General features: G+C 39.7%; 1 protein-coding gene across 1 annotated transcript in view; it reads right to left on the reverse strand.

Annotated features, from left to right (window-relative positions):
- The window catches only part of JAM2 (junctional adhesion molecule 2), an 85,111-nt gene that overhangs the window by 17,379 nt on the left and 42,414 nt on the right, over positions 1-25,318 (reverse strand). The window contains exons 2-5 of the mRNA XM_061425156.1: positions 14,208-14,273; positions 7,855-7,962; positions 6,651-6,803; positions 1,424-1,626 (exon numbers count right to left, since the gene is read on the reverse strand). Of these exons, the coding sequence (XP_061281140.1) occupies positions 1,424-1,626; positions 6,651-6,803; positions 7,855-7,962; positions 14,208-14,273 (530 nt within the window). The remainder of the gene's footprint in view (positions 1-1,423; positions 1,627-6,650; positions 6,804-7,854; positions 7,963-14,207; positions 14,274-25,318) is intronic.

Raw genomic sequence — 25,318 nt, forward strand, 5'->3', positions numbered from 1 at the left:
AGTGATCCTGCACTGCTAAAAATGCAGCATTTTTAAACTGACACATTACTTTGAATGAAAAAAAGTTTCAGATTTAATGATCTTCTTTTACTTCCACCTCGACCCTAAAAAGTCAGAGATGAGACAGTAAAATACCTTTATTTGTAAATGTCATTAATTTGAAAGAGCTTTTTTTAAAAATAGGTTTCCATCACTATTCCTCAGAAAAGCTTTTTGATCCATCAATCTGGACTAAAGCTAAAGTATTAGATATTCAAGTCACAGAGTTTTTGATGAGCTAGTCATGGCAGAGTTTAACGACAGACATCCTAGCACATGCTGGCAACAGGCACTGTTCTCACATGGCTGGCACCGAGGTCAGGACATCCCCAAGTTTGATTTTTTTTTAAAGTTTTTATTATAGTACAGGTGATTTACAATGTTGTGCTAGTCTCTAGTGTTCAATTATACATACATATAAATCTCTACCCTTTTTCAGAATCTTTTCCCTTATAGTTGATTACAAGATGTTGAATCCAGTTCCCTGTGCTATACATTAGGACCTTGTTGTTTATCTATTTGATGTATAGTAGCTTTGTATCTGCTGATCCCAAACTCCTAATTTATCCTTCCCTTTCCCCTTAGGTAACCATAAGGTCCCTTTCTATCTCTGTGAGTCTGTTTCTGTTATAAGTTCATTTGTATCATGTTTTAGATTCCACATATAAATGATGTCATACGATATTTGTCTTTATTTCACTTAGTATGATAATCTCTAGGTCCATCCATGTTGTTGCAAATGGCATTATTTCACACACACGTATATGTACACACATCACATCTACTTTATCCATTCATCTGTTGATGGACATTTTGGTTGCTTCTACATTTTGCTTACTGTAAACAGTGCTTTATAAACACTGAGGTGCATGTATCTTTTCAAATTAGTTTTCTCGGGAAAACTATATGCCCCATGACACTGCTGGGTCATATGGTAGCTCTATTTTTAGTTTGTTAAGGAATGTCCATACTGTTTTCCATAGTGAATGAACCAGTTTACATTTCCGCCAATGGTGTAGGAGAATTCCCTTTCCCAAGAGAGTTTTCATGCATTTAGTGTAAATGCATATAGTATAAATATGAGACTGCACGTGGTACCTTTCCAGGCCTGATCCGTCATCATGACCATCTCAGTCATGCCTCAGGCCCTTGGTGCCAAGCTCCGTGTGCCCAGCTCCCCAGTCCTCTGTTTTGTCTTCTCGTCCCCTATGGCGGCGTTTCCCATCACTTCTCTGTGTGAGTGGCTCCATCCTTCCTGCTCCCCTTGCCTCTCTCTACTTAACAAGCAATGGTATCAGCCCTCTACTCACATTATTTTAGTTCTAATAATTTCTTTTTCCCAAATGCAAGACAGTTATTAGGCCAATGCTTAAAATGACCTTACCAGAGTTCCAGATTTTGGATTCATTGTGTATGAGCTGTTGGTGATTTGGGAGCCAAGTTTTGGATTCTCTGACAAAGGGACGCCGTTCTTAAACCATGTATATTCAGGAGCTGGGTTGCCTTCTTTGTCCTGACATCGCAGCTCTACCACAGTTCCACGCAGAGCAGAATTGGGCACTTCACATGATGGAACTGCCGGAGCCACTGAAGGTTGGACGTCAAATGGCATTGGTTATTTACAAGCTGAAGAAGTATATTAACAGCCCGGTGAAGATGGACTTATTGGACATCTGTGATAGAGACTGGCTATTATTCAAGAGACCCACTTCCTTTCTTCACTAGCACACAGCCAGGCCACACTTGCCAGACCCCTCGCAGCCAGATGGGGTCACATGCATGAGTTCTAGCCAATGGAATACATGCTATTCCCAGCCTTGACCTAGAAAAACTTCCTGTATGATTCGCCATTCCTTCCTTCTAAAATGGAGCAGGACCCTATGGTCCTTGCCCCTGCCCCCATCCTCCCCTCATGTCCTTTGCCTGCCTTTTTTTTTTTTTGTAATTGAAGGAGAATTGCTCTACAATATTGGTTTGATTTTTGCCATGCATTAACACTGGGGCTTCCCTGGTGGCGCTAGTGGTGAAGTACTTGTCTGCCAATGCAGCAGAAGTTAGAGACACTGGTTCGATCCCTGAGTTGGGAAGATCCCCTGGAGGAGGACAAGGCAATCCACTCCAGTATTCTTGCCTGGAGAATCCCCTGGACAGAGGAGCTTGGTGGGCTACAGTCCATAGGGTTACAAAGAATTGGACATGACTGAAGTGACTTAGCACGCATGCATACATCAACACGAAATAGCCATAGGTATATACATGTTCCCTCCCTCTAGGTTGTTACAGAGCCCCAGTTTGAGTTACCTGAATCATACACTCTGCCTGCCTTTTGTCTGTGGAAAAAATTTAGTCAAAGAGTAAGTTTAATCAGAGAAGTGAGAAAATGAAGAAACAAAGGAAAACAGTCAAAAGAGACCAAATAACAACAGTTTAGTCATTAAGCATAGTCGAGGACCTTCATTCCTTCTGAAGGGCTATAGATAATATTCTGAGCCATAGCCTGTCTTATAGATACTGAAATCCCAGATGGAGAAACTAACTCATGATGCCCAGACTGTAGCTGCCACAATTCTGAGAATTGGCCCCAAAGAAATGGAAACAAACTATCCTGGAACTGAAGATTGTACCTAAAACTATCAAGATGGTGTGGATCAGACTACCAATGACCAATCTCAAGATGACTGTCAGAGCTGACTGTGCTGTTTCTGCATGTAACACCCTCCTCTGTATATAAAAGCTCTTACCCCTTGATTGCTGGGGGGTGAGGGCAGTTGGGGTCTGGACAGGGCTGCCCCCTGCCCCTGTCCCCAGCATTGCCAATACCCAAAATAAAGCACACTTTTCTTTCCACCAGGGCTTCCCTTGTGACTCAGCTGGTAAAGAATCCACCTGCAATGTGGGAGACCTGGGTTCAATCCCTGGGTTGGGAAGATGCCCTGGAGAAGGGAAAGGCTACCCATTCCAGTATTCTGGCCTGGAGAAATCCATAGACTGTATAGTCCATGGGGTCGCAAAGAGTCAGACAAGACTGAACGACTTTCACTTCACGTCACTTCCTTTCCAGCAACCTGGCCTCTTGAATGGCTTTTGAGGGGCGAGCAGTGGGACCTGGGTTTGGTAATACTCCTACCCCTCCCACTACCAGCTAGGTGTCATGACCCATGGTGACCTCAGAAAGCTATGTATTGAAGATGTTAGTCTTGCATTAGCTTGGATCTCTACTGATTTGGAATCTCCCTGCAATGTGGGAGACCTGGGTTCCATCCCTGACTTTGGGAAGATCCCCTGGAGAAGGGAATGGCAACCCACACCAACCCAACCCACATTCTTGCTTGAAGAATTCCATGGACAGAGGAGCTTGACAGGATATAGTCCATGGAGACGCAAAGACTATTATTATCTATTATTTATCTATTATCTATCTATCTATATTACCTATTATCTGTCTATTATCTATTACAACTATTATCTCTGTCCCCAACCATTTAGACTTGACTTACATGAGGGAAGAAACTTCTATCATGTAAGCCACTCACTGAGAGTTCAAGGCTTACCTGTTACAATAGGAAGCACAACATTAGCTACTACAACAATTATTCTTTTTTAGATAAACAATCTCTACTTTCCCTCTCACCAATGGTTTTAATGTATTATTATCAACTATATTCAAAGTCAAAGCGGAGAATATTTTCAGGACCAGTATTCAAACAAAAATCCTTTTCAGGCCAAGAAAGAAAATACCTGTGTTAGTGTTATTCTAGGGTTCTATCCTATTCCTGGATTTACGGAAAGTCTGGTTTAAAGTCAAGTCAAATTTGTAAAGTAAACCAGACGTTTCTTAAATCCAGGAAAACCCAGAGCTGTCTGTGTAGGCAGAATTCAACACGGTCCCCCAAGTTCCCAGGCCCTGGTGTGTATACACTTTCTCTCAGTTATTCAAACCAAACACAAATGTAGGTCCTACTCTGAAGGGGTCTTAGAGTTGTAATTAAGGTTGCAAATCTGTCTTTAAGGGAAGGGAGATTGCATAGATGGTTCTGCCCTAAGCACATGACCTCTTGATTTTTTTAATTAGTTTTTATTGGGGCACAGTTGCTTTATAATGTTGTGTCAGTTTCTACTGTTCAGCAAAGTGAGTCAGCTATCAGTTCAGTTCAGTCGCTCAGTCATGTCCGACTCTTTGCGACCCCGTGGACTGCAGCACCCCACGCTTCCCTGCCCTTCACTACCTCACAGAGTTGCTCAAACTCATGTCCATTGAGTGACTGATGCCATCCAACCATCTCATCCTCTGTACCCTCCTTCTCCTCCTGCCCTCAATTTGCCAAACATCAGGCTCTTTTCCAATGGGTCAGTTCTTAAATCAGCTATGTATATATACATATATCCCCTATTTTTCAGATTTCCTTCCCTTTAGGTCATCACAGAGCATTGAGCAGAGTTCCCTGAGCTATGCAGTAGGTTCTCATTCATTATTTTCAATTTCTTTCTTTTTCACTTGTGCTTTGCAGCATGTGGGATCTTAGTTCCCCAATCAGGGATGGAACCCTTGCTCCCTGTGGTGAAGTGCAGCGTCTTAATCACTAGACCACCAGGGACCAGTCCCACATGATCTCTTTGAAAAAGCAGTTTTCTCTGGTTAGTCACAGAAGGGAAATCAGACATTCAAACACAAGAAGGAGTCCATGCTTTTGTTAGGTTGTAGATGGACAGGCCAAGGAACGTGGCGGCTGTAGAACTGAGTGTGGCCCCAGCTGACAGCCATCATGGAATGGGGACTTCAGTTCTACAACTATGTGTTCACCAACCAGGTGGTTTAGTGACTCTGCAGTGTCCGACTCTTTGTGACCCTACACTGTAGCCTGTCAGGCTCCTCTGTCCATGGGATTTTCCACACAAGAATACTGGAGTGGGTTGCCATTTCCTTCTCCAGGGGATCTTCCCCACCCAGGGATTGAACCTGGGTCTCCTGCATTGCGGCGGATTCTTTACCAACTGAACTACCAGGGAAGCCCAATCATAAGGAAGTGAAATCTGCCAATGAGCATGAACGAGGTTGGCAGCAGAGTTTTCTCCAGAACCTCCAGTCAAGAATTGAGCCCAGCTGACTCCTTGATTTCAGCCTTGTGATAGATACCCTGGGTAGACAACCCAGCCATGGTACTAGGCTTCTGATCTACAGAACCTTGAGCTAATAAACAGGTGGGTTTTTAAAAATGTTTGTATTTACTTATTTGGCTGAGCTGAGTCTTAGCTGTAGCATGTGGGATCTTTAATCTTCATTACGGCACACAAACTCTTAATTGCAGCATGTGGGATCTAGTACCCTGACTAGGGCCCCCTGCATTGGGAGCGTGGAGTCTTAGTGACTGGAATACCAGGGAAGTCCCAGATGGGTGGTATTTTAAACTGCTAAGTTTGTAATCATTTATTATGTAGCAACAGAAAACTAATACACCAGCTGAATCTCCTGCAAGATTTTCTGAATTAAATTTCTTCTGTAACAGTACATCATTAGTATTTTAGAAACAGCCTACATATAGTAGAAAAAGGAAGAGGAGTTACTTTATTCTCTTTGCTTGACAGTTTATAGTGACATCTAAGAGAAGAATGGATCAGTTCCTCCACCAGTGATCATCATGGGCAGTTACTGTCTATCAGTGCATCTTAGAGTAACTAATTGTACTGGCTTTGCATTTAACCTTATCAGGATCCAAATATTGGTCCAGACACTAGTTGTGCAGCCCTGGAAAATCACTTAACATCTATATATTCATCCATAAAAAACAGGTTGTCCGTGGTAAAATTACACACTTGAAAGAGCCTAACACATACTAGCTGCACAATAAATGCTAATTTCTTTTCTTACCAGAATAACTTCTATACTTCCCCAGCCTATAGTTTCTAAAAAGTCTATTTTATTGAAGTATACTTGATTTACAATGTTGTGTTAATTTCTGCTGTGCAGCAAAGTGATTCAGATACATATACATATAATCACTGTTTTTCATATTATTTTCCAATATGGTTTATCACAGAGGACTGAATATAGCTCCCGGAGCTATAGAGTAGGACCTTGTTCATTAGATATATGATAGTTTGCATTTGCTAACTCCAATACATTTTTGTTTTATTGGTTTTCTATCATCTCACTTGAGACTATTTTATATAATAAGAGAATCACTACATATGCTGAAAGTGACTGAAAAATAAACTCTTGAGGAAAATGCTTCTATGTACAGTGTAGGATCCCCTGGAGAGGGAAATGGCAAACTACTCCAGTGTTCTTGCCTGAAAAATCCCATGGACAGAGGAGCCTGGTGGGCTACAGTCCATGGGGTGGCAAAGAGTCAGACACAACTGATCACGCATGCACACAGTGTAGGATCATTAAGATTTACCCCAGTCTTAACTGGAAAGAGACTTTGTCACAATGAAGTAGTAATAGTAAAATGTCAGCAGCCAGTGAGGTGAAGAGGCTGCTACCGGGAAGGTGGTGCTGGAGGTCCACCTTTATAACTTTACTCCCTGGGGCCCTGAGTTGCCTCACTGCTCTGGAGCTGGGTGAGGGGATGAGGGCGGGAACAGTAACCACACACACACAAGCACATCACCTAATACTTCTAGAGTGACCGTATCCTCTTCCAGGTTTTGACCTTGTTCCGATGGGGCACTAACTTCACAACGATATTTCCCGGCATCATTTCTTGTAACATTTTTGATCCGTATGCTGAAATCTATCATCTCAGCTCGATCCTTAAAATCACCTTTTAGAAAAAGAAGACAATGATGTTAATAATGAGGCAATAACTTTCTATACACTACCTTCTTCTAATCACTTTGTTCAGTAATCAGTGCATTTATTTTCCTATTAATAAACTCAATTTAAAACCTTAAAAATTGTTTATGAGTGCTGCTATTTCTAATTTCTTTTCTTGTTTTTTAGAATCTTATACTGTCACAAAAGAACACTCAGTTCTAACCACTGGATTATTTTGAACTAAATCCCAGCATCATTGCATTGTATCTATCATTATCAACACTTTAAAAGCTCACTACATATAAAACAAGAAGATCAGGGAGTATAAAGAAATGTGCAACAAAAAATTTTATACAGAAAACACTGGATAAAGGTGGTCATATTTACCTTCCCCTAAGTGCCAACCAGGAGTTGGTGACGGACAGGGAGGCCTGGCATGCTGCAATTCATGGGGTCGCAAAGAGTCGAACATGACTGAGCGACTGATCTGATCTGAAGTGCCAACCCCCTAAGCTTCTCAGTGATGACCTAGCTTTCTGGATCACCCGGAACTAGGGTAAAGTTATTACTAAAATTGAGCAGCGACCCTCCATCCCAACCCCACACCATCTTTTCTTCCATTCTGTCAAGAATTTAATCTACCAGACTAGCAAAAACAACTGTTATCTTACATCCTCTAGGAGTGAGATGAAAAATGAGCAGTCCAGAGCCTCCATGGAGTTCACCCACTTCTTTTCTGTCCTCTGTTTTTGCTGTTCTGTTTTGGGTCTTGGTTTCTCCTGGTTTCACATTACACTTGGAGAAAGCAATGGCAGCCCACTCCAGTACTCTTGCCTGGAAAATCCCATGGACAGAGGAGCCTGGTAGGCTACAGTCCATGGGGTCCCAAAGAGTCAGACACGACTGAGTGACTTCACTTTCACTCTGCTGGTTTCACATCACACTTACAGAAACACATTCTCAGTCACTAGCCACGTCCTGTTCTCATTGGTGAATCAAAGGGTCTGGGGTATGTGGCGCTCTCTTTCTCTCACCTCACTGAGTCTCCAACTTCTTACCTTGAAGAGCCTGTTGATAGTAGACAAAGGAAACACCGCGCCCCAATTTCTTCCACTCCAATCTGGAGGAAACGGTCTTCTTTGGGTATTTACAGGCTAAAATAGCCTCTAGAAACAATAACAAAAAATATTTGTTTTCTAACTGTTCCTCTGAGATTATATTTTACTTAATAGATTTTAAACAGCCTTATTCTTTTATCCACTCATTAATTCATTTATTCATAAATTTCCTCATCAGGTACCAAGCTGGCTTAATTTAAAGATGAAGGGAAAGCTCTGAAATTCTTTAGCAAAATAATTTTGTGTCACTACCCTACTTTTGCTAGTTCTTGAGCCTCAGTTCCCATCTGTAAAATAAGACAGTACCTCATAGAGTTTTTGAGTCTTCATATACAAATGGGCTTCCCTGGTGGCTCACACAGTAAAGAATCCTCCTGCAATGCAGGAGGCCTGGGTTCGATCCCTGAGTTTCAGAAGATTCCCCAGAGAAGGGAAAGGCTACCCACTCCAGTATTTCTGCCTAGACAATTCCATGGACAGAGGAGTCTCACGGGCTACAGTTCACCGGGTCGCAAAGAGTCAGACAACTGAGCAACATGTTTTCACTAATACAATAATAGATGCAAAGCACACAGGCCTGGATGTAGTAAGTCCTTTACAGAAAGGGCTATGATTAATTAACTCTTTCTCTCCCATCTTGGTCTTCAAAGAGTTTAGAGCCCAGGAGAAGAGGCAAATAAGATGATGGAGTTCCGGTGATGAGTGCCAGGATAGAGGTCAGTAGTAGATGCTTCACACCTACTGCCTGAGAAAGGCACATATGGCCCAGGCCAGGTCACGGTATGGAGCTTCAGATGGCCCCTCAGCACGCTACCTTCTCACCCAGCACCCTTTGATAGTCTTCTCTGTGAGTACATGAATACCAACCCAACATGGTCTCCAAATAAATCCACCTCACCTTCACCTCAATCCAGAAAAAATATAAAAAGACTTAATCCAGGCCTCAGGTCTAACCGCCTCAATGTAGCTCCCCAGGGTCACATTACCACAGGGAATTTGCTGCACTTACGTCATAAAGGAATTCCAGGAACTACCCAAGGCGCCCTCTCTTTTAACTGTCCGAACAAGACGACAGGGAGGAAAAAACCAGTGCCCACCTACCAACTGCTTCAAGTTGCCAAATGGAAACCTCTAGTCCTGTGCATTTTTAAAGGATGTTTCAACCAGGCTCTCCAGAGTGTCAACTTCATAATTCTTTTTGTTTTTTTTTTTTAATTTTTATTTTACATTGGGATATAGCTTACCATATTGTGTTAGTTTCAGGCACACACAAAGCGATTCAGTTACACATGTATATGTATCTATTCTTTTTCAGATTCTTTTCCCATATAGGTTATTACAAAGTATTAAGCAGCATTCTCCTCAATTTCTTATTTCTGAAACTTTTTTCCTTCACAGTATATTATAGTTTGACCTAAAAAACACTATATTTAACTAGAAGAGAAACTATACTAAAAAATCCTTTCTATATCTCTGATACCATTAAAAATTATTTCAAGATGTTAAATGATATGATAGATTAAAAAAGCATACTTGTATTTACATGACATATTCTATTAAAAATATACAAATAGATATGAACAAAAAACCTACATGAATATGCATGAAAATATTAACCCAGCAATGATTTTTATGTGACAGAAGTATGATTTTTCTGTTACATGTAGTTTCTACATTTTTTCTTGTTCCACACACATTGCTAGAAACATAGAAATAGAATAACAGGTCATGGCAAATAAAAAGTAGGACAGAGAAAAGAAAGAGGAGAAAACAATCTGAAAGATGTGTTTAAGGATGTCTAAAGTTTTAAAAGCAGGTTTTATATCACAAACAGACATCATTTTAGAGACATGTTTACAACCACGCTACACAGACGAATGTGTGCCGAGGGACTTGTCTGAGGAAACACAGCTCTGTTCTGTTGATTAAGGAGAATGGGCGGTGGCCTTCCGGAGTCTTGAGTTTTAGATAGGTTTCCTTCCCGTATTTTGTTGAGTTTCCAACAATTAAACACACACCCACATTCATTTTTAGCACACACTCCTAGGTCTTAGGAATACGTTTATACTCAAATAATCACATTGTTTCACGTATCTAACTGGACACACACACACCCCTTTTGGTGAATTCTTCCTGATTTCTATATTCATTACTCTATGAAAAACCTCTGTAGAAATTATGTTAAATAGTGTAACCAAGTTTTCTTAAGTGCAGTGACTCTATTCCAGCTTCAATCACATTGACCATATAAAATATGGAGAAATGGAATTTGTCCAAAGTATACTGAGTACTTGCTTCCCAGGTGGCTCAGTGGTAAAGAATCCGCCTGCCAATGCAGGAGATGCAGGTTTGATGCCTGGTTTGGGAAGATCCTCTGGAGAAGGAAAAGGCAACCCATTCCAGTATTCTTGCTGGGAAATTCCATGGACAAAAGGTGGGCTACAGTCCACGGGGTCGCAAAAGAGTCAGACAGGACTTAGCAACTAAGGAACAACAATATTGAGTACTTACTGTGTGTCTGCCATTGTTCTTGAGCTATAGCAGTGAAATCAAAGATCCCTGCCCTTTGGGATCTTACAATTTGCAGGGGGTCAGACACACAACAAACATCACAAAGTGAGTTATACAGTACATGAAGAGGTCATTAGTGCTACGTAAATAGGGTAGATCAAAGTCCGGGAAGTTTGGGAATGCTGGGGGAAGGGAATGTAATTTTTAAATAAATACAGTAGTAAGAGCTTGCCTCATTTAGAAGGTGATATTTGACCAAAGACTTAAAAGAGGGAATTTGGATTTTTCAACTCCCTAGAATCTGAATTTCACCTTGTGGTTATTCGGGAGTGTTACAAGCATGGAAACACTTTGACCTCCAAAGCTGTGAGAAACAGTACATCTGCTAGAAGCATGGGGCCAACATCTGAGGATAAAGAACTCAATGGACTTAGAAGCTATAGTTTTTCCTGAAGTCATGTATGGATGTGAGACTGGACCATAAAGAAAGCTGAGCGTCGAAGAATTGATGCTTTTGAACTGTGGTGCTGGAGATGACTCTTGAAAGTTCCTTGGACTGCAAGGAGATCAAACCAGTCAATCCTAAAGGAAATCAGTCCTGAATATTCATTGGAAGGACTGATGCTGAAGCTCCAATACTTTGACCACCTGATGCGAAGAGCTGACTCACTAGAAAAGACTCTGATGTTGGGAAAGATTGAAGGCAGGAGGAGAAAGGGACGACAGAGGATGAGATGGTTGGACGGCATCACCGACTTGATGGACAGGAGTCTGAGCAAGTTCCAGGAGCTGGTGTGGACAGGGAGGCCTGGTGTGCTGCAGTCCATGGGGTCTCAAAGAATCAGACACGACTGAGTGACTGAACTGAACTGAGCTAGACTTAGAAGCTAACTACTGCAAACTTTCTTCTCTCTTTTCAGCCAAAATTCAACTCACGACCAGCATGCTCTTCTTTCTGTATATAGCCCTTGGGCTCATTATGCCATATTATGTGCTCAGTTGCTTGGTCGTGTCCAGCTCTTTGCAACTCCATGGACTGTAGCCCACCAGACAACTCTGTCCATAGCATTTTCCAGGCAAGAATGCTGGAGTGGCTTGCCATCTCCTACTCTAGGGGATCTTCCCCACCCAGAGATCGAACCCACATCTCTTATGTCTTCTGCATTGGCAGATGGAGGCTTTACAACTAGCGCCACATGGGAAACCCAAGATGTCATAATATAGTAGTTTAAGGCACAGGCTTTGGAATCAGACCTTTGCCATAAACTAGATGTGTTGCTACTGGGCAAATTATTTAACTTTTTATAAAAAGATATAGTTGTGTTCATATCTGTAAAATGAGAAGAGCAATATTATTCATCTTGCAAAGCTGTCATAAAGATTAAATGAGATAATATATTTACACATTTGGGTGCATATGGTCCATGCTCCATAAATGGTCATTATTCCTTTCATTCATGAGGTACTTCTCTTACTTACAGTTGTAAGCTTGCCCTGGCATGACAAAAATCCATACTTAACACCATCATATATTTGCTACCAAATTACTCAGATTTGAACTGAAGTGTTACCTGTGTTTGAGACAGCAAAGAAAATAATGTAGATATAAATCATACTTTTCCCAAACAAGGCATATTGAAATATAAAAATGCACCAAGTTTTTCTATTAAGATGATTATTACATTGCCAAAAATACCTGTGTTGGTTTGGATTGAGAAAAGGTAATTCTTTGTTTGGAAAAGGCATTCTTTTCAACATGTAGCAAAATAATCATTTTTAGGAATCACACAGAACCATTGTGAATATTCATTTTTCTAGTTGCTGTATTGTCGACTATCGTTTGATTTTCACTTCTATGCTCAAGTTAGAAATCATCAAAATCTTACATAATGCAAGAATAGAATTGGTACTACCAAAGTAATTCTGACAAATTGCCATAAATTACTTCTGTGGAGAAAAGCATGCTATTAAATTCTGACTTACAGTTGAACACTCTCTGCATAAGGCTGCTCATATATGAGCATTACATATATGTCTTTTAAGACATGCCTCAAAAGAGAGATCAGACATTTGAAACCAGTTTCTTAAATGTTTATCATGTAAAGAAGTATCACACTTAAGAAATAGTAATTTTTCAGGTTGCCCAGCATTATTAATGTGTTCTAGGTAAAAAGATCCTTCAGAAAAGTAGTAGAGAGTCAAAACTAAAGTAAATTTATAAAAACTCCTATAATTCTTTTTGGACAAGAAAGCTTGGCGTGCTACAGTCCATGGGGTCGAAAAGAGTCAAACACAACTGAGCGACTGAACAGCAATAATTGTTTTTGTTGTTGTTATTGGATCCTTAGGGGCTTCCCTGGTGACCCCATGGCAAAGAATCCACCTGCCAATGCAAGAGATGTGGTGGATCCGATCTCTGGGTAAGGAAGATCCCCTGGAGAAGCAAACAGCAAACCCCTCCAGTATTCTTGCCTGGGGAATCCCACAGACAAAGGAGCTTGGCGAACTAATCCATGGGTCAAAAAGAGTCAGACATGACTGAAGTGACTGAGCATGTACACATTAGATCCTTAAAGTTTAAAAAAAAATTGTTATAAAATACACATAACTTAAAATTTACCTTAATGATTTTTACTGTACAGTTCAATAGTGTTCAATATATTCACATTGATGTGTAAGCAATCTCCAGAACTCTTTTATCTTGTAAAATTGAAACTTTATATCTGTTAAATACCAACTCCTCCCTTATAAATATTTTAAGAAGCTAAAATAAATTTAAAAAATGATATCCTTAATAGGTTATATTAATGTTATCTTTTCATACTGTTCATGGCAAATAGATGGGGAAACAGTGGCTGACTATTTTTCTGGGCTCCAAAATCACTGCAGATGGTGACTGCAGCCATGAAATTAAAAGACGCTTACTCCTTGGAAGGAAAGTTATGACCAACCTAGACAGCATATTGAAAAGCAGAGACGTTACTTTGTCAACAAAGGTCTGTCTAATCAAGGCTATGGTTTTTCCAGTGGTCATGTATGGATGTGAGAGTTGGACTGTGAAGAAAGCTGAGCACCAAAGAATTGATGCTTTTGAAATGTGGTGTTGGAGAAGACTCTTGAGAGTCCCTTGGACTGCAAGGAGATTCAACCAGTGCATCCTAAAGGAGATCAGTCCTGGGTGTTCATTGATAGGACTGATGATGAAGCTGAAACTCCAATACTTTGGCCACCTGATTCGAAGAACTATTCATTTGAAAAGACCCTGATGCTGGGAGGGATTGAGGGCAGGAGGAGAAGGGGCCGACAGAGGATGAGATGGTTGGATGGCATCACCAACTCAATGGACATGGGTTTGGGTGAACTCCGGGAGTTGGTGATGGACAGGGAGGCCTGGCGTGCTGCGGTTCATGGGGTTGCAAAGAGTCAGACACGACTGAGAGACTCAACTGAACTGAAGTTTAATTGCAGTGTTAATTTCCATTGACTAAATCTAGCTAACCTTGCAACTTTCCAAGATTTCCATCTCTTTTTTTGCAAATTAGATTTTTTTTGCTGCAAATACTTTATGTAATAAGAGACCTTCTTTGTACATCAAGCCTTTCTGGAATGTCCAAAATTTCCACTGAGGAGGTGGAGAAAGACTTCTCAAGGTACAAAGAGCAGGGAGCAGCATTTCAGCAGAGGAGCTAGTGTGAAGTGAGTTTCTGACAAATAAGACACGCATGTCATCCCCGTGAGTTCTTCAAACAAAACAGCTCGTGAAAAGGAGCAAGGCACTCTACCTTGATACTCTATTGCTGTGACCACTTGATGATCTTTTGAGGCAGAGAATCCATAGGCCTTATGATCTGAAAGATGAAAACAAATAGGATAATTAAAATAGTGCAAAGTCCATCAAATGTCTGAATGGGATGCAGTATGAAGGAAAACTGGCCTAAAGTTTGGTGACGGTTTCCCACAATTCATAATACTTCAGTTTTAAAGTATCAAAATCTGAAAAACCTAGCACAGGGAGCTCAGCTTGGTGCTCTGTGATCACCTTGTGGAGTGGGAGGGAGGCTTAGGAGGGAGGGGATGTACAGTATACATATAGCTGATTCACATGTGGAACAGCAGAAACTAACACAACATTGTAAAGCAATTATCCTCCAATTAAAAATAAATTAAAAAAAAAAAAACAGGAAAAGCCAAGGCAAACTATATATGTGTTTTCCATTTTCTACAATTTGGTTTAGCCCTGTAAGCATTTCCCAAAGCAAAACTCATGAATCTTTTTGCATTCCTCCCCTGACCCCTGCTGTCCCCACAGACAACACACTCTTGCAAGTTCAATTCTTAAAAAAGTGTTTGTGTCCTTAATTCAACCTAATATGTGATCTAGCACTGTCAAAGATATCATTGTTCCCTGTGAATAAAAGCTAACTATTTTTACTGCCCTATGTAAGGCTATAAATTGTTTTTTGAGCTTAACCCCCACTATACCTAAATATAAAGTCCTTTAACATATTTTTGCCTATGAAATGTATAAATAATATAAAATGCTTGTAAACTTTGTATATAAAATTCTGATGAAAAATGCAAACAGAATATATTCGATTTCCTCCTAAACACTGCAATGACTTTTCCAGGACTGGTCCGTAAGTTGAAATGACTGATGGATTATGAAGTCTGATAAGTGATGTGACGATGATGATAATGGTGATGACATCATCATCATCATCATCTCTGTAAACTTACAGAGAAGTTTTCATTTTAAAAGGTGTTTTCATAAATTCTTTTACTTGATAAAATTCAATAGTGGAAGTGATTTAGCGTGGTACGCATGATCCAGGCTTAAATAACAAAGTAGCTGAGCCAGGAGCTAAAAACTTTCTAATTCAATCTCTGATATGCTCATTTTGTATTATTTCACTTCACAGATGTCATTCTATGGCCCAGTTTCATGACCACGTTGAAAAATAATTTCAATCACTTTCTATTAGTATGCAATTCTGAAATTTAAATGCTACAAGGACAAGATTATTTATCTGTTGTATTCTCTGATGTAGTCCAAATACCTAGAACAATGCCTGGAATAAAGCAAAGCACAATAAATATTTATTGAACAAATGAATGCGACAACTTCTTATTGTTTACTAATGAGAAGAATCAAGTAAATGAAGTTAGAGCAAAATTAATACTAATGAAGGGTTCCAGAAAACAAGTTACTCTTTTGCGAAGGTGTCAAAAATATTCTATAGACTGATGTTAATTATTTTAATGCAAAGCATTCTTGCTGGTCATCATGGGTAAACAATTGAGGCAAAGCAGGCCAACTGCTGTCTACCCAAAAATTATACATGAAATAATCTAGGATGAAATTAAATTTATCATCAAATCTAAGGAAGGTTATTTCTTGACAACTTATTTCTATAATATCCTAGAAATGCTAGTTCTCTGCTCATTCTACCATCTGTTTTCTGTCTTCATATAATTTACTTACACTATTTTTGCCAAGTAAAAAATGATGACTCTGTTGCCATATTCAATGGACACTTAACGGTTTTTACCTTACTTGATCTCTCCAGGCCATCTGATTCTTTTGACTTCCTTGAATTCTGTGATTCACTCCTAGTCTTCCTTCTATCTCCCCGTGGGGTCTTCTTTCTCTTTGTTCTGCCCATCCATCCATGCATTTATCCATTCATCAATTTATCCATCCATTCATCCAGAAACTGCTTTCCTGACTCAGCTAACTCCTTTCTACACAATCTTTCATACTCTTGATTTTAAAATTTATTTTTTATACTCTTATTGACTGAACTACCATTTATTTGCTGAAAAATCTGTACCTCTGGCTATAATCTCTCTACTGAGATTAAATTCAAAAAGTCCTCTTTCTCTTGGGTATCTATGTCTCCCATTTCCTACAGGCACCAAAAACTCATGGCAAAACAGAACTTTGCCTGCCCTCAAAAACTTTGCTTTATTCCTATGAAATCTCAATGCACTGAAAGGTATCACACTCCACATGGTTACTGTGCCAGAAAATTGAGCACTGCCCATGAGGTATCCACCCTCTCATTCAATTACTCACCAGTTTTCAACTGCAGACTGAGAACTGCATGGCATTCAGGACAATATTTTGATATATTTGCCCTTTCCCTTCTTAGTCCTTCCCCACCTTCATGCTGTCAAGTGTTATTTGCCTCAGGGAGGGGATGTGGGTAGCCAAAACCAGAGACAGAAAACCAGGGTATTCCTGCCTTTCCATATTTAGAAACGCTGACCATGAGGAAAATGGAAACAACTCACAGCTTAGGCAAACATTTGAGAGAAACCATCATGAATAAAATATATCTTCTCCCTGGACTTGGGGTACAGAGGAGGAAGTGAGTTGGAGGACACAGGCCTTAGTGAGCTCTTGAGAAAGAACAATAACTAACATTTATGAAGCACTTGGGCTTCCCAGGTGGCAAAGTGGTAAAGAATCTGCCTGCCAATGCAGGAGACAAAGGAGACTCAGGTTTGATCCCTAGGTCATAGGAAATGGGGAGTAGGATATGGCAACCCGCTCCAGTATTCTTGCCTGGAGAATTCCATCAGCAGAGGAGCCTGGTGGGCTGCCATCCAGGGGTCACAAAGGGGCGGATATGACTGAGCACACGCATAGTAGTGTGGGGCACTTGGACGTTAGGCACCGTTCCCAGGGCTTTACGAGTATTAACTTACTTAACTCACACAACAATTCTTTATGGTAGGGTGCCATCTTTATACACATTTTTCAGGTGAGAAACTGAGGCACCGAGTAGGTGAGAGACTTGGGCACAGTTATATAAGTAGTAAGTGCTGGAGCTGGGATTTGAACCTATCTCAATGATACCCAAAGTCCACATTACTTATTACTCTTCCACACTGGGCCCCAAAGCACATTTCCCCCCAAGCTGAATTATGAGGAAGGGTTGCAGATTAATAAAGATGCCTGTTGGACAATTCCACCAATCTAATGAAGATGGGATAGGTTAAAAATTGGTGCTTAAGATCAAAGCAAGGATTGGCTCAGAAGAATAACACGAAGGTGGAAGCTAAGGGGCTATGACTAGAGGGGGAGGATATCAAGGTAATTTCAGAGGGACGACTCTAGACAAGAGCTGCTCAAAGCTCAAGTACTGACATTTGAGATTGGATCATTCTTTGTTGTGGAAAAGTATCCTCTGCAGTATCAGTGGCTTCTACCTACTAGATTTCAGGAGTATCCCTACTCTCCCACCTCAAGTTCTGACAACCAAAAATGTTTCTAGACATTGCCAAATGTCCCCTGCAGATGGAATGGGCAAGTCATACTGGGTTGAGAACCACAGCTCTAGACTTACAGCTAAGGCTGGTTTGATGACCCAGGAATAAACTTAAGGGGGGCAAGAAACCATGAGTTCAAGGGTTTTGAAAGTTCCTGTGAGATCAGAATTTCTTAACTATGAAATAATTTATTACACTTCTAGGAAGGAGAGAATAATTTTTCACATGGCATGGCATCTTTGAATCATTCATCTATTGTAGATTGACATGTAAATGAATCTTCTACTGTGCTAGCTTTTATCCTTCCTGAAGAATACGTGCTATACTGGATAATTTATTTGTTTCCTTTTTGTCTCTTCTCTTGGAAGCCTGAACAGCAAATCTAATTGTGAAATTAAAAATCTCAAAAATCTACAAATCTCAAATGTCTAGTTCTACTTAACTGTTCAACATTGTTAAACTATTCAGGTTCTACATATCCCTGAAATGTAAACATTTTCACTAAGGAAACTGGCAAATTTATGTGAAGAATGCAGGCCTGAACTGCTCCTTTTTATTGATACTTGAGAAAATTTATCCGCATAAACCAGTTAACCCATCTGGCTCAGTCTTAGGGAGGGATTGAGACCACCAAAGAATAATTTCAAAATTACTCCTTTTCTTGTGTATTTCAAAAACCATAAATGGGTCTAAGAACTCTTTTAAAACACTCTATTTCCCCTTTTCCACATACTTCTGTCACATACCAGTATATGTCCTGCAGTCCTCCGACCCTCTCCCCACCCCTCACATCTTTCTTTTCCAGCTTCTCCTCTCCTTCCTCAATTTTATTTTGCAGAGTCCAAAGGGAGGATTTGGAAAATTTCAGGGCGCAGAGGAAGGGGAGAGTAAGCTGGCCAAGCCAGTATCCTCTTAAATGAGCTGGAGGAAAGACAGGGCCTCATGGGTCCTTGTGAATTACACCTACGCTTAAATGACATGATGGCTGAATGTTTTTGGCAGTTGATTCTGATTCTAAACCATCATTCTGTGAAACTTATGAAATACACTTTGAAAAGGTTTCTTTTCCCCTTTAGTAATGTGTAAATTAGCACCTTCAGAGAAGGTCCAGTTATGACTGGCATTTCTTGTGATTTTTGAACTGTTTTAGTACACCTCTTAGACAAAACAATGAAGATTCATATTCCCTAGAAACCAGTTGAAAGGGCAATGTTGGCAAAATAGGAAAAGGTAATCTTTGTTCCCTTCACATCATGTCTGTGAGCTTTTCAACCACCACACTGCCTACTGAGAATGTTTATTTTCTTTAGGAGTCTTGGATCTTCTTTCATTTGAGGCAAACATTAGTCGAATCTGAGACTGGAAGATCTAGGACTGGGCTCAATTATCTTACCGCTTTCTCCCAGTTTTCTACTTGCTAAAACCTCCTTTGAGAATTATTTCTTCAATTTTCAAAACTTGCTTTTAAAGTTCTATGAAAAAGAACAGCTGTTAACGTCAATAATTTTAATTCTCTCATAACTTTTATATGTATATATTTGAATAGGAGAAAAAAATGTCCCAAGAAAGAAAAATGAAGGAGTGGTTGCACTGGAAAAGCTATGAATGCAAAAAAATTATAAAGAGGTTTAGGTCTATGATATTAATGAAGATAGTATTTCTTGGTAGCTGAATATTTCTTTCTATAATTTGAAGGATCTTCTTCTTGCTCCAATTCTATTTACTTCAAGGTTTGCCTTTCATTAAGCAAAAAATATTTTTTAAAGTATGGTCACTTATGTTGAGCTTACACAGAAAGTTCTAAATTTTGAAAAGATAATTTCCAGTCTTTCTAAGCCCTCAAATTCAGTTTTATTTCCCTAACTTACACACAATAACTCTATGGATGAAAACAAAATGTTCTGTATAAACATTTCACTGGAAGATTTTAGGAATAGGCTCTGTTGGCTGCTTTCTTGAACTGATTTTTTTTTTTCCTTCACTTATCGTGAGTAAGTTAAGTATAAAAATAAACAAAAAACTGTCATGTAGGTCCACTGGTTGAGGTCAACAATTGTTTTAAACTTAGCTACAAAACATCTCTCACAGTTATGGATGTGTTCCAGAGCTGCTGGCCGAAGTTCATAAAGTAAGGTTAAGCGATGATTGTTTCCATAACTGCTAAACTCCAAGTCAAGTAATTCCTTTCAGTCAAATAAAATATTTTTGTTTCTTTTCTCCACCCCTGACTGTAAGAATGAAAGTTCTTATACTGTCTATCACCCACCTAGAATAGTTTAGCTTGACTAAGAATAAATATGTATTTACACCACCACAATTTAAAAGTTTACTATAAAAATGTTATTTCAATTAACACTTTTCAGTGGAGGGACTCAGCCCATACATACACATGTTTCTATTACTGCTCAACTGAAACTATCACAGCATTGTCAATCTGCTATACCCCAATAGAAAATGTTTTTGGTACTAAAAATAAATAAATAAAAAAATTTAAAGAGACACAGACGTAAATAATAGGCTTTTGGACTCTGTGGGAGAAGGCAAGGGTGGGATGATTTGAAGAACAGCATTGAAACATGTATATTATCATATATGAAATAGATCACCAATCCAGGTTCAATGCATGAGACAGGGTGCTCAGGGCTGGTGCACTGGGATGACCCTGAGGGATGGGATGGGGAGGGAGGTGGGAGGGAGGGTCATGATGGGGAACACATGTACACCTGTGGCTGATTCATGTCAATGTATGGCAAAAACCATCATGGTATTATAAAGTAATTAGCCTCCAATTAAAATTTTTTTTTAAAGTGACATAGGAAAAAAAATTAAAAATTTTTTAAATTACTACTTTTCATTAAAAACATGATTGGGAAAAACTGACATATTACAGAGGCTTTGTTTCTTTTAAAAGTACATTACAGAGAATACCATGCATAGAACCAAGTAATAAATATTGTGGGTGTAAGTTATTTTCAAAAATAAAAATTAATAGTCATATGGCTTTGAAAATCACTTATATACAATTATTAGAGTGAAAAAAAATTTTTTTTTCATTTTGTGACCATGCCATGAGGCACACAGGATCTTGGTTCCCTGACCAGGGATCAGACCCACATCCCACTGCAGGGGAAGCTTAGAGTCTTCACCACTGGACTGCCAGGGAAGTCCCTAGAGCAACAAATGTGAGATCCACAGGGCTAGCAGCAACAATAATACCATCCAATATTTATTACAGATAAATATTTATATGGACAGAAAGTAACCTGAGGTAGAAATAAGGATATATTAGACAATATACTCATCTCTCTCACCGTCTGTCATTCAACCATAACAGGTCACAGAAGGGGAGGGAGAGAAGAGAGCAGGAGGAGGGAGAAGGAAAAGAGAAACAGACACACACACGAACATGTCCTTCTAGTCTCCAACCGTTCCGGCCCTTCCTCTTAATGAGACATTGGCATCCTATTTTCCAAGAAAGAGAAACTACACCAAAATGCAAGGAGAAATAAAGCGATGTTTCTGACTTGGGAGTTACCAGGTGGCTGAAGTCCTGGTGAGTTAATGATGATCTAAAGAATTCCAGGGTGATTTTGACAATGAATAAATTTTCCCCTTAAGAACCTAGCATCTAACAAAGATGTGACTCCATTATGTGAATATCTTTCTTTGACAGATGTGACAACTGAGAGAGGTTAAGGACCTTGCTCAAGGTCATGACACTAGAAAGCAGGGAAGCTGAGATGTGCGCCTATTTACAGCCAGTTTTGTCTGAGTCCACAGGCCTCCTCCCACCGTACCCTTCACCCTCCATCCTCACATCAGTGCAAGGCACTGGGAGAGATCAGTATCAAACATGATATAGTCAGACATGCTGCAGACAATTTCACACGCATTATCAATATTTAGGGTTGTAAAAACATTATTCAGGGAATATATAACAAATTTCCATTTTAACAGAGAAAGTATTAATTGGCAAATGTTTATGATGAGTGAATGAATTTGAACAAACTTTGCTTATCTGTTATATACTGCACAAAAGTTTTATGCCTCCTCCCCTTTTCCAATTTTTTAATCATTTGAGTAAAAGAACGAGATGACACCACCCTTATGGCAGAAAGTGAAGAAGAACTAAACAGCTTCTTGATGAAAGTGAAGGAAGAGAGTGAAAAAGTTCGCTTAAAGCTCAACATTCAGAAAACTAAGATCATGGCATCCGGTCCCATCACTTCATGGCAAATAGATGGGGAAACAGTAGAAAGAGTGGCTGACTTTATTTTTCTGGGCTCTAAAATCACTGCAGATGGTGATTGCAGCCATGAAATTAAAAGATACTTACTCCTTAGAAGGAAAGTTATGACCAACCTAGATAGCAAATTAAAAAGCAGAGACATTACTTTGCCAACAAAGGTCTGTCTAGTCAAGGCTATGGTTTTTCCAGTGGTCATGTATGGATGTGAGAGTTGGACTATAAAGAAAGCTGAGCACTGAAGAATTAATGCTTTTGAACTGTGGTGTTGGAAAAGACTCTTGAGAGTCGCTTGGACTGCAAGAAGATTCAACCAGTCCATCCTAAAGATCAGTCCTGGGTGTTCACTAGAAGGACTGATGATGAAGCTGAAACTCCAGTACTTTGGCCACCTGATGCGGAGAGCTGACTCATTTGAAAAGACCCTGATGCTGTGAAAGACTGAGGGCAGGAGGAGAAGGGGCTGACAGAGGATGAGATGGTTGGATGGCATCACTGACTTGATGGACATGGGTTTGGGTGAACTCCCGGAGTTAGTGATGGACACGGAGGCCTGGCATGCTTTGGTTCATGGAGTTGCAAAGAGTCAGACACGACTGAGTGACTGAACTGAAAAGAAGGAGAATTGGTGTCTTGGAACTGAGTATCAGTTGTTTTCATAATATTATACACATTAGTAAATTTAGGGAAACTTTCACAGCATTCAGTGACCCAAACAACCGGACAATTAAATTTTTTCATGTGATATCCACAATGAAGCAAATAAATTAACTTCTTACAATAAAATAAGTTCTTGGAAATTTCAAAGTCTTCAAATGCTTAATAGTGATCAACAGCATTGGAAAGCCATCAGTGGGTGAATTTCTCACCAGATACTCCACACTAGGACATGAAAGAAGTCCTTCAACCATTCTGAGATTTTTCTTTGATATTCCTAAAGTGACGACCTCAGCCAAACACAATTCATTAACCAGTGGCACTGATTATACATTTTAGATAGATAACAGCAGTCCACTCAAATCCAGTAGACCCTCAAGATAAGATGAAGAACTGCTGTCTTCCAATATTGATGTTAATAAGAATCACATACTCAAAGCAAGGCATAAATATCAACCATTCAATGTTTTAATTGGTTCTCCCTAAGATTAAGGTGCCAGGAAGTAATGGTCCTAACACTATGTGAGTGCAAAATAAGAAATCATTACTAAAGATGTCACAGGCACAAGGAATAAAGGTCAGGATAATAAAATGGGAGATAGTTCAGTTCAGTTGCTCAGTCGTGTCCAACTCTTTGTGACCCCATGGACTGAAGCACGCCAGGCTTCTTTATCACCAATTCTTGGAGCTTACTCAAACTCATGGCCATAGAGTCAGTGATGCCATCCAACCATCTCATCCTCTGTCATCCCTTCTCCTCCTGCCTTCAATCCTTCCCAGCACCAGGTTCTTTTCCAATGAGTCAGTTCTTCACATCAGGTGGCCAAAGTATTGGAGTTTCAGCATCAGTCCTTCCAATGAATATTCAAGACTGATTTCCTCTAGGATTGATTGGTTGGATCTCCTTGCAGTCCAAGGGACTCTCAAGAGTCTTCTCCAACACTACAGTTCAAAAGCATCAATTCTTTGGTGCTTAGCTTTGTTTATAGTCCAACTCTCACATCCACACATGACTCTTGGAAAAACCATAGCTTTGACTAGACGGACCTTTGTTGGCAAAATAATGTCTCTGCTTTTAAATATGCCTGAAATTAAAAGATACTTGCTCCTTGGAAGAAAAACTATGACAATTCTAGACAGTGTATTAAAAAGCAGAGACATCATTAAGCTTCAATATAGTTTTTTAAGATTAAAAGTTCAATACTGCCACCAGCATTTGATAGTTACATTTTTCAGAAGCAATGAACACACTAATTCTCAAATAAATAACTTTTGAGAAGAGGCAATATAAATCATTTCCTCAGAATTTTGATCAGCTCTGTTCAAAGAGCTAAAACCAAGTTTCTGGATCTGGATTTTGAACTCTGGTTCTGAATCTCTACAGTGTGCGAACCTGTATAGAAAGTTCCAACAGCTGACAATACAGATTACTCAGTGACTGTCTGGGTCAGGGGACAATGAAATGGTCATTCTAGAGTCATGTGATGTTTACAGGTCCACTTAAGTGATGCATGTGAGAAGATAGCTCTCTACCATCTACTAAGCTCTCTATCCCCTATTCTATACAGATGTTTGTCTTAAACTTTCTTTATACTTCAAGAGTTTTATCTCTCTACCTTACTGAGTGAATTTCAAAAATCACTAACAATAGTGTAAAACAAAAAGTTCATTTTTTGAAAGCATGAACATACAGCTATGAGTATAAATTGTTTTACAAAATATGTTCAGTTATGTCCAACTATTTATAACCCCATGGACCATAGCCCACCAGGCCCCTCCGTCCATGGAATTCTCCAGGCAAGAATACTGGAATGGGTTGCCATTTCTTTCTCCAGGGGATTTTCCCAACCCAGGGATCAAACCCAGGTCTCCCACCTTGTAGGCAGGCTCTTTAGAATCTGAGCCACCAGGGAAGCTGTGTTTTACAGAGACTAGCATTGAAAGTATCAAAAAGATCTCTAACATCACCCATTTGTTAAAAGTATAATCAGCAAATGAAGTTATCTTTGCATTTCTCAAAAGAAGCTAGAGCACTGCTGATGTTTTTTATTTTTTTCTGAATTAGAAGACTTATAAAAATATAATGAAGAGATACACAACAGGAGACAGGCCGACCATGAGTTTAATACCGTTTAAGCTTTGGAATCCTCCCTTGCCTGGACACCTCCTAAGGCCCTGGACGTGGACAGGACCCAGGAATTTGTGTGCATTTTGTAAAATTTCCAAGGAAAATGCTGTTTTTTGGTAAAATTTTTCTTAATGAGAACTCTAAATAATTCATTCTTGAACACAATTATGGACGGCTCCTTATTAATGAATTTATTTATTTTTCTTTCTAATTTGACCACCCATGGTAGAGAAGGTGGGGTTTCCGGGTGGTGCTAGTGGTAAAGAACCCACCTACAAGGGCAGGAGAAGTGAGAGATGTGGGTTCGATCCCTGGGTCAGAAAGATCCCCTGGAGGAGGGCATGGCAACCCACTCCAGTATTCTTGCCTAGAGAATCCCATGGACAGAGGAACCTGGTGGGCTACAGTCCATAGGGTGGCAAAGAGTCGGACACTACTGAAGCAACTTAGCAAACACACAATACAGACAATGGTCTCCAGAGTCCACTTTCTGATAGCTCAACCTTTAAAATACTAAGTTCTATGTGACCAATTAAATTGTAATTTCTTTCTCAAATTTTAATTCTTAAAATATGAGAGTGGTATAG

Source organism: Bos javanicus, chromosome 1 (genome assembly GCF_032452875.1).
Source record: "Bos javanicus breed banteng chromosome 1, ARS-OSU_banteng_1.0, whole genome shotgun sequence".
NCBI classification, from domain to species: domain Eukaryota; kingdom Metazoa; phylum Chordata; class Mammalia; order Artiodactyla; family Bovidae; genus Bos; species Bos javanicus.